The 10757-nt window shown below is 37.0% G+C and overlaps 1 protein-coding gene across 1 annotated transcript; it reads right to left on the bottom strand.

The window, feature by feature from the left end:
- Positions 1-196: 196 nt before the first annotated feature.
- Positions 197-8831, bottom strand: LOC129377084 (vasopressin V2 receptor-like). The gene is made up of 7 exons (XM_055056807.1): positions 8648-8831; positions 4838-5112; positions 4222-4467; positions 3252-3398; positions 2928-3186; positions 1927-2112; positions 197-1098 (listed from the first exon to the last, which is right to left on the bottom strand). The coding sequence occupies exons 1-7, from the start codon at positions 8829-8831 to the stop codon at positions 914-916; spliced, it is 1482 nt and encodes a 493-aa protein (XP_054912782.1). The 3' UTR covers positions 197-913.
- Between the last annotated feature and the right edge of the window lie 1926 nt (positions 8832-10757).

Genomic DNA, 10757 nt, shown 5'->3' with positions numbered 1-10757 from the left:
TAACTGTTAATTTTTTAAATAAAATGAGTATCTGTTCCCATTGGGTCTACATACAAACTCGAAAAGCAGGTCTGAGTGGATGTTTACATTTGTGCATGTTTTTAACCTGGCTTTTATTTTTAACTATCACTTGGTCAAAAGTTTGACTTCATAAATTTTCATATAGAGTCAAAAGACCCAGTCCTTTATCCACTGATTAGCTGAATCTCCTTTATTACACATGTTGCAGAGAAATCATTGGGTTATCTAATCTAATCCTTGTTTCTGTGAAAATATAGTGAGACATTCCACTGTGGGAAGCTCATCTACATCAAAACTAGGTTTCATCTTTCTAACAGCTTTGACTTTTATCTAGGTGGATTTTCAACATTTCACACCTTGTAACATGTCACTAAAACAACTTCGATAAATTCACATAGCAGGGAAATGCAATCAAAATCTGCCCCCCTTCATGAAAGCCCCTCATTCTGAATGGCCCATTTCCAATCTTTTCGCTCATCATTTCGCTATTTTGCTAATGTTGAAAACACTATTCTGCCATTGTTGTGTTTTCATTAGCTTGTTCATCCGACAATCATGGCAGCCACGAGTAAACCTACCACTTCCTGTTATCTTTGTCGTTTTCGCCAGTAGTAACTTCTAGCAGTTGATCACGCGTCTCGTCTGAAGTGCAAAAGGTGTTAAAATCGATTCATAAACGGCTCCAGCTGTGAATGTTCTTCATGTGCGCATGCGGGGCACCGTTGGCGACGTGTACGGTTCTCACACAGAAGACTGATTTAATTAGTAATACTATGAACGACCAGGCATACATGCATTTTACATAATTTTTCAAATATGTAAAAGTCAAACTGCAGCCTCAGCTATTCGGGTGATTAACTCGGCCACTGGGTGAGGGTTAGGAGTTGGGCCGTCAGGAGTTGGAGGTGTGAGTGGCCGTGGAGTCGTTGGGGAAAGAGCCTCGTCGATCAGGAGGCTTCCGGCAGAAAAGCAGCAGCCGCAGGTCCGGAGAAACGCTGCTGGAAAAGGCGGAGTAGATCCAGGGATTGGTGCAGGAGTTCAGGCTGGCCAGCAGCATCAGCAGCGTGAACGCCGTGTCTGTAAATATGAGACGCTCGGTAGGGTCAGGGTCATCATCGTAAACAGAAAATGAGAAAACACAGCAATTAGTGAGTCAAACTATAACTAAATTGAACTTTATGGTGTGTTTATAAAACTAAACATACTTTGTTTTTGAGTTTATAAATCTTAGTGTTTCCTACAGATGAGAAATACATTTTAGTCAGCTGTAGATAAATTATGGTGCTCTTTGACGACTGTAAAAATTGGTAGAAAACGTTTGAGTTAGTTGTTCAACAATAATTAAATGAATATTTTAAAAATGGTATCTTCTATTGAATATTCAATACATCACAGGTGCCCAAACTGTGGCCCATAAAATAATTTTGTTTGGCTTTCTAACCACAAGTTAGTATAGTGAAAATTTAGTCAACAAAATAAAATCTTGACCCAAAACATTTGGGGGAAATACCTTTTTTTTATGTGTCAACAGTCCCAAGCCCTTTGAACTCTAATGATTTGATGATTTCATTTTAAAAAGTTTGGGGTTTTTTGTTCACTAGTAGTTTAAATTTGGACATCACTGCATTACCCAATTGATATATATCTGCCTTATCACAACACAATACTTTGACTGTTTTGAGTTTCACACTTAAATTTAGCCAAAGTATGAAAAGCTATTACTATAACTAATAAAACTAAATATTTCACCAATAAAAGCTAACAAACACAAAAATACTAATTAAAACTGAATTGGAAAAAGTCTTAACAAAGCAAATTTAAACGACTGGAGAAAATGACAGCTTTGGAGTTAAAACTTTTATCTGCTTTAATTTGACAGAACTGGGTGTTTTGGGTCTGCCGTACCTCTCTGAGGCGGGTCGGGGTCCCAGGCGGCCCACAGCTGCACGCTGAAAAACGGGGCCCAGCAGATGGAGTAGACCAGAACAATGACCAGGGTCATCTTCACCGTTTTTGACATGGCAGAGGTCACCTCTCCACCCCGGGTCACTGGGGCTTTGTGGGTGTGTGTGGAGCTAACAGCAGGGGGCGCTGTGGGGTCAGACTGCAGAATATCAACACGTCTGACTTCAAGTTGGAATAATGATGATCATGTATGAAATAAAGACGGAGGATTTTCTCTAATGCAGACAGGGTAAAACTGTATCAACAGACTTCTGGCTGAAAATTTGATAGATTTGAATTATTTAAAATTTTTACCTGTTGATTAAAGATGAAGTAAAAACAAATAAAAATAGTCTTAATTATTCCAGTCATTATCACTTTACCTGATAGTTGGTACAGAGGGAGCCTTGGTTGTTCTTATGATGTTTCTGAATATGAACCATGTCGATTTGAATTTACATCATTTTTTAATGTTATTTTAGTTTTATATGTATTTTTATCTATTTTCCTTTTATTTCTTGTTTTTACTTTTAGTTTCAACATCTTTTATTTATTTTAGACTTACATGAATTAAGGTTTTTTATTAAGGTTTTTATTCACTTTACTTTTACTTAGCTTTACTTTATTATATTTCTTCACATTTGATTTTTTATTGCATGTGAGATGAACATTTTGCTACAACAAAATATCCCAATGAGTCAGAACCAGAAAACCAACACATTTAAATGAAAGTTGATGAAAGCTACAAAAAAGCCAGAGATTAATTTGAGGCTATTTGTTAAATTTTGACCCTGTGTGAAAGGGAGAAAATCCACAGCAAATTTACCTTTTCCTTTTTTTTTTTTTTTTTACCATGTTCATTAAAAAAACAAACATTCAGAATGACTAACATTGAAGCCCCTGATGAGGAAACATAAACTTCTGACCATGAATTAATTATAAATGAACTAAAAGAGCCTCACCAGCACAGCTGGTATTTGTATGTGAAGACGCACTGCCGGACCGGGCTGGACTCATCTGGCGGGCCAATCCACCATCAGAGGTGTTGGGACTCCCACGGTTGTTGAAGGTGAGAGGTGAGACGTAAACCGGCAGGTCAGACCTTCCTCCTCCTCCTCCTCTGCTCTGGCTGTCTTGTCTGGACAGAGGAAGAGGAGCGGGGGGCAGGCGGCGCTCTGATCTCCTGTACAGACTCTGATGAATCTCCTTGAAGATGCGCACCTGATGGAGGCGACAGAAGAAAAGTCCAGCAGCGATCATTTTTAAACTTCTCATCTCTTCTGTACCTGACAAAAAGTGATGACGAGGACGGGGATGATGAAGATGGCCAGGGTCATCCATGTCACGTAGACCTTGAGGCCCCAGGACTGGGCAAAGTGTCCCCAACATTCAAAGACACCTGGCGCCACTTCAGAACGGGAGAAGATGAAAACCTGCAGGGCGACCAGGTGAGTGGATGTTTAAAGGGATTGATTACGCAAAATTCACATTTTGAACATTTAGAAAAACACTGACATTTTTGGGCAAGAAGTTAAGGTTTTTTGGGATCTTGTTTCAAAATGAAAAAAAATAAATAAATCATAAAAAAATATTGAGTTTTCTCTTGCAAATTTTTGATTTTTCTGACTTACAAACTTCCAAGTTTTTCTAGAAAATTTCTGATATAAATCTAAAAATTTTGGAGCTATTTGTAGCAAATTTTGTGACTTTTCAAACTCAGATATTTTCCTGTTTTCCAAATTTGGATAGATTATTCTAAACATTTTTTAAAAAGTTTTTTGGCAGAAAGTTAATATATTTTTTTCCTTTCTTTTTTTAAGACTACAATGGCCCTAATCCACCGTCGTACAAAAGAGCTCATTCTGAAAGGAGCCCTTTATAGCAGGACTAGAATGTCTTTATCAGAAAGATTTTGCACAAAAATTGTAATTAATAGAATAGCATTTATTGTCATTGAACAGGATTCAACAAAATTTCTATTGCAACTCCCGTGCAAAAAGTCAAATATATACAATATTAAATAAACAAACACACAATAATAATAATAATATAATAATATATACAACTAAAATTAACTAAAGGCACTCAACCACACCAAAGAAGAAGCAGCAGGTCCAATTATGGTAAAGTGCAGATGATAATTAGGTCAGTTCAATTTCAAATACTTTAATGACATCAAAGAGATACGAAACATAAAAGATCATTTTTAATCAGTAATAATTTTTTAACAGCCTTGTGTCTCGTCATGCTTGCTACCTGTGGAAAGCTGAGCAGCAGGGAGAGACCCCATGCCAGCAATATGAGCGTGTTCCAGCGTTTTGTTGCACCGCTGCGGTGCGCCTGCAGGGGGCAGCAGATCGCATAGTGGCGGTCTACGGTCATGGCCACAATCATGTAGGAAGAGGCGAACATCCCCAGAACCTGGAGGTATTTCACCAGGCGGCACAGGAAGTCTGGGCCTGGAAAGCGCCCCCTGGCGTCCCACACCAGCTGAGGCAGCACCTGATGGAGGAAAACCGGAGGGAAAAGGATCACTGGGGAAATATTAGCTTGCCCAAACCCAAATATGTTGAGAGAAAAAATATTTTTTGTGATTTCGTCTATTGATATATTTTAAATAATAGTATAATAAAACCAGAATTTGTTGCTTCAATTCTTAAAAATGTTCTATTCACTGTGATTTCTGCACATTGATGTGGATATAAGCAGGTTTTGAGGTACACATACTCTAACTTTTTTTTTAAATTACTAAAGATGTTCATCCATAATAAACCCCAAATATATTGTTTTGTATTTTTATATATAGTGCTTAATTACGTCATTTCTGCTCTCGGAAATGTTCGGCACCCATTAAAAGTCAGCACGCTTTCACCTGGAACAGCGCCACCACCAGGTCAGCCACGCACAGGTTCAGCATGAACTGGTGCAGCGGGCTGTGGTTCTGCCTCTGCCGCAGCAGAACCACCAGAACCAGCCCGTTCCCGACCAGCGCCAGCAGCAGGATGACGGCCAGAACCACCACCTCCGCCGCGGCCAGCAGGGGGTCCCGCTCCAGCTCCGTGAGGTTGGCGGCCGGCGGGGCCTCGGAAACCGCAGACCAGTCCGACCACCGGTGGGACTCAGTTGCCATGGAGACCTGCATAATGGCTGGGGCAAAGAAGTAAATAAAAAATGTGGATTCAGCTGAAACACACATGAATTTTATTAATTTTCAAAGGTGATGGAGTACAAACTCCATCACCTCCATCACCTCCATACAAACTCCCTTCCCCCCCCCAAAAAAAGAATATAGTAATAAAATTATGGGAATAAAATGTGTAAACTTGTACCAGAATAAAGGTATAATATTAAAACTATATTAATAAACTGTATTTTATTCGTTTATTATTTTGTGTTTATTCTTGTCCGACTTTATTCTTGTAATTTTATTTTATTATTTATTAGTGTGGCTCTAATACTTCAGAACTGTCAACCAGATAGTGACTCTTCTTTGCCCATGTTGACTTCCTGTCTCTTTGTTGCATCTCACAGCAGCCTAACCGTCTTTCTGTGTTTTTGTTTCTCAGATATTTAGAGCCGCGAAGCAAACGAGGTGCCAAGTTTACATCCAACAAGAACTCGCTCTGGACAAACACAAAAACATCTGATCTGCAATTGACCGGTGCATGGTGACTGACCACCAACTGTTCTGCAGCTTGTTTAATAACCACAGCAGGTCAAAGGTCACATCCAGTCACAATAGGCCTTGTTATTTCTCTGGCATGAACGACTGATGCCAGATGCCAAATGGGAGCCACAGACTGGGATAATTAACACTCAATAATGCAGCCATAGTGAAAAGAAATCTATTTTCAGGTTAAAGCTTAATCTTAATGAAGCTTTGAAATCATTTCTTGTAAATATTTTCTAGTTTTGTATAAATTTGGCCTTTTTCTCTGTGTCATTTAACCCAGTGTGACTTTATTCTTAACTATTTGTGCCTGTGCCATTTTAAATTCTTTCTAATATATTTATAGTTTCTTTTTTTGTTTTTGAAACTGAATAATCTCTGTTGGAGAATTTGTGATATTATTAATCAAATATTTGTTATTCTCATATAAACTTATAGTATTATCTTCTTTTGTGCTCTTATTGTTTAATCTCATTATAGGATTAAGAATGTTTCTATATTGTTGATTTGCTCTGATTCCTTTCCCAGAGGGCCTCACTGATGGAAAGCAGAGAGTGTTTTCCTGCAGTGTTATCTCTTGGTGAAGAGCTCTGCTTCGTTGAGTTGCTGGATTGCCATGAAACTGTCACTCTGAAGATTCACAACATATTCTGCTAGACTTTATGTCTGGAACGAGATTATCTAGTGCAAGTTAATTTGTGTATTAGTTAGTAAATGACAACTGGCGCTGTAGCTATGTGATGAATTGTTTTCCCTTCCCTTTACAGCATCCTTGTGATTAGGGATCCTGAAAACAATAAAAGAGAGGAGCAGACAAATGTGCTTCAGAGCGGTAGGAGATTGTAACTGAAAGCACATCTCTGTCTGTTCTCCTCGCGAGTAAGAAAGAATCTAACTCTTTTGTCTTTCCTGTCTTTGTTAATATGTGTTTTATAGGTGTTCAACCCTAACATCTCATTTTAGAAATTTAAAAAGCTCAACATTTCATTTAAAATCTTGACTTAACAGAGTTTAATGTGGGAAGTTGTCAGTTTAAATTAATTCATGATGAACAGAAACATTAAATGATTAATTAAATCATGAAATAATTATATCTAGCTTTTAAAATAAAATCAGGCACATATGATTAATTATGTAGTTGATCAATTCTTTCTGTGTAGTGACACATTTAAATAATTATTTAATAAGTAATTTATTTATTGCAATTTGGCACTTTTTGCTCTCCGTATTTATCTGCAAAAGAAAAAGAAAACAATATAAAAAATGCCATTTTTATTTATTTATTTTTTGCTGCTAGCTAATCTGCATTTTGATTATTCTTGGTTATCAGGTACTTTTTAATGTGTGTGTTTTTTTCTTAATCAGAGTTTCTGTCTCTTTGCAAGTTCAGATAATAGAAGATGAAACAAATCAAACATCTTCAGTGAGGCCTCTTCACAACAATTTTAATGTGAAAACATGGTCATAATACTAATACATTTCATGCGTATTAGGACTAACTAGTTTGAGTTTGCTAATGTATTTTTTATTTAAGAATAAAAACAGATGGAAACACCCTTAATGAGCCATTAATGAGATTTTCCTTTAGAGCCCCATCGAAAGAGAAATCAGATCTCTTTCAATGATCGTTTTTCTTTTTTCTTTTAAAAACATAATAATCAGACAATCTAAATAGAAGACGTTTTTATACAGACCTACATATGAACTCAAAAAACAAACAAAAAATCAACCGGCTCTGGCAAAGTAAACTCAACTTCCAACAGCTGCAACACTTAAAAGGTAAAACTTGAACAGATTTATGTCAGAAAAAGGTCTGCAGGAATCCTGATGAGGATCTGTGGAGGTTTTTCATTCCTGGCTTGCAGAGAAACTCGAGTCATCGAGCGTGTTTTGGTTTCCCTGCTGAGCCGAATATAGTGTGACAGAAAAGCTGCTGCTGTGAAGCACCATTTATGCATTCCCAAATCAAACTATGCAACTGAACCTGTCTTTGCTTTGGACACAGATAATTTAGGACATATTCTTCCCTCTGCAGCTGAACAGAATGGATGTGAGGCATTAAAGTGATTTGTTGATATCAGTCAGAAGTATGGACACCTGCTGTTCTGCAATTTTTCTGTTTAAAAGCCGAGAGGAAAAGAAAAAGTTGATCTTCTTTAGTTTTACTTTAATTAAAATGAGAAGCTTTAATGAATCACCTCCTTACACTGTCTAACACAATCTTACCAAGTATTTTTGGTCTAGTTTATGCTGTAAATATCTTAGAGCACTTGAAATAAGACAAAACTAACTTAAAAGTAACTTTTCAGCAAGATGGAGTTTGTTTTATAATTTTTCAACATTGATGAAAAAATACTAGTTCTACTGGCAGATCATTTCAATTATGACAAGACATTTTTCAAGATTTTTAAGTAAAATAATCTGCCAGTGTATTTAAAACTGTTTATCAATAATTAAGAAACTATTGACTCAAAACAAGATGCTATATCTTGCAGAAATGTTACTTGTATGTCAGTTGTCTCTTCTTTCAAATGTACTAAGACATTTGCACCAGAAAATATTAAAAATACTTTGTAAAAACATATATTTTTGCTGCAAAAATGCAAGTATTTTTAGTAGTCTGTAATGCAAATATCTCAGTTCACTTGAAAGAAGACAAAACTAACTAGAAAGTAATTTTCAGCAAAATATAGAGGCTTGTTTTGAGTTAATAATTTATTAGAATTAGTGAAAAAGTTCTAGTTCTACTGGCAAATGATTTGGGATAATATAGGAGAATTATTTTAGTGAAAAAATCTGCCAGTGGAACTTTCTGTATTTTTTTGATCAATTAAGTCAAACTCAAGCCAACTCTCAAATCTTGCTGAAAGTTTCTTGTAAGTTAGTTTTGTCTTATTTCAAGTGCAGCAAGATATTTACACAAGAAACCAGACCAAAAATACTTGTTAAAATTGTGTTTCTGCAGTGAAGTTTAACAGAGTTCCAGATTTAGTTGAGAAGGTTCAGACTTACTGAGCTCGTCCTCAGCGTCCCGTGAAGCGTCTACAGGAGCCAGGACAACCTGATCTGCTGCTGCTGCACAGAAACGCTGCATCCATGCTGCGCCTGCTGCATGTGTGCGTGCTTTCCATCCCCGGTGACCTCTGCTGCTTTTGCTAGCCCTGGCTCCTGTTTTCATCCCCTCCCTCTCCAGCATCTCTTTCCTCTGCTCTGCCCCCTTCTGCTTTCACCAGGAGGAGAAAAGGGGGGCTGTGGGAGTGGGAAGAGCGTCGATAAAAGGACAACTGATATAATTTCCAGTTGATTGTTTAGATTAAGAGTGCGCTGCTGTTGGTGCCACTTTGATCCCCCATCAATGCAGAGCAGCAGCAGATCAAAGAGCTTTCATACATGCACAATGAACCGACATGAGTACGTGTCCACTTGCATCACCTTCCAGTTGTGATCTGACCTGGGAAATTTTTACTTTCCAGTTGGAAAAAAATCAACTGGATCGTTCTGCAAAGTCAGTCAACTGTAACTGCAGTTACGACTTGTAATTCTGCGCTCCAGTAGCACTAATTCAGGGCAAATGTTACCACAAAAATAAAAAATAGAAAATTTTAATTCAATCATATGTACGTTCCAATTGAGCCTATCAAATGCTAAAGTAAGCCTGATTTAACAGCATGATGTCGTATTGGGCGCACTGTAAACAAAATAAAAAGTAATAGTAATTGTTTTGCCAAAAACCTTAGAAAGTTTGGAGACAAAAACATAAAAATGTTTGAGCTTCAAAAGCTGAAAAAACTCAGAATGTGTTAGAATCATCTCAGAAATTTTCTGGAATTTTTTTTTCAAAAAAGTTGAACATTTGCAAGAAAATATTAAAAAAATGTATAAAAGCCAAGTTTTTTTTTTGTTGGAAATTTCAGTTTTTTTCTATCAAATTTTCAACTTTTCAAATTCATAAAATGTTAATGTTTTCCAAGAAAATTTCTGAGATAAATTTGAAAATGTTTGTTTTCTAGAAATTATTTTGAGATTAATCTAAAAAAAATTTAGTTTATTGGTGGAAATTTACTCTTTTTTCTATTTGCAAAGGCAATAAGATACTGTCTTAACTATTGATAAAAAGTTGGATTTTCTTCCTACTGTTTACGCTAAGAGCAGCCATTTTGAAAAGTGAAATCCGCCATACAGGTTGTAGCTGGGGATAGTGGAAGTTGTTCCCAGTAGGAAATTTGACTTCGGAGGGCGTTCAAGTTGAATTTTCTGACTGGGTAGTCAGAATTTCCCAGTTCCGACTGTGACTGAAAGGCAGTATAAGACTGACTTAATGCTTCAAAATGGCTGCTCCTAGGATCAACACTAGTAAGATTTGGTTGAAACCTTTTTATTATTCAAGACACACAAGTAATAGCGTTTCTATGAAGGAGGAAGAAACTGTTTTTCCTTTCTCCCCTTTGCATTCCACCTCTCCCCTCTTTTCTCGTCTCTCCAACTGGGCGCTAATCTGTTTTCTTCCACTCAATCGCTTCCTCATTTGGAGAAGATTATAATTATCGAGGTCTCAAACAGAAGCAGTGATGCATGTGGCCCTGTTGTTACTGCTTTTGTGTTTCTATGATGAACCACCAGAAATAAACGGCTGTCAGGTCTAAGAGGTGACTGGGACTAGTGGACTTTGATCAAAGGTAATGCAGAGCATGCCCAAGCCTTTCTGGGGCCCTGAGCAGATTTTAAATTGGGCCCCATATACCTACCTATCAACACCAGATGCTTTATCAGTTCTAATAAAAAAGTAGCTTTTATCTAATAATTTATTCTAATTCATTCTTACACACCAACCTGTACTTATGTGAAAAAGTAACTGTGTCTGATTGTGGTTTTTGACAGCAAAAGTTGATATCAAGTGTTTGAGATAATTAATGATAATATTTTGTATTTTACTGTGAAGGAAATTCTCCTTGCAGAATTAGTCTAAATCAGCCAAATTTGTAGATTTTCAAAGAATAAATGGCATGTTTGGAGTCATGCCACAGGCACTCAATCTTATCTAAGTTTGGTCTTTTACTAGACCACTCCAAATTTTTTTTAACTAGGTTACTCAGAGGTGGACTTTAACTTAAAGTTGCAGCTG

Source organism: Poeciliopsis prolifica, unplaced genomic scaffold (assembly GCF_027474105.1).
Source record: "Poeciliopsis prolifica strain line A6 unplaced genomic scaffold, Auburn_PproV2 SCAFFOLD046, whole genome shotgun sequence".
Taxonomy (NCBI): Eukaryota; Metazoa; Chordata; class Actinopteri; order Cyprinodontiformes; family Poeciliidae; genus Poeciliopsis; species Poeciliopsis prolifica.
Note: the sequence above shows the minus strand (reverse complement) of the source record. Positions and strands in the feature narration are given on the sequence as shown.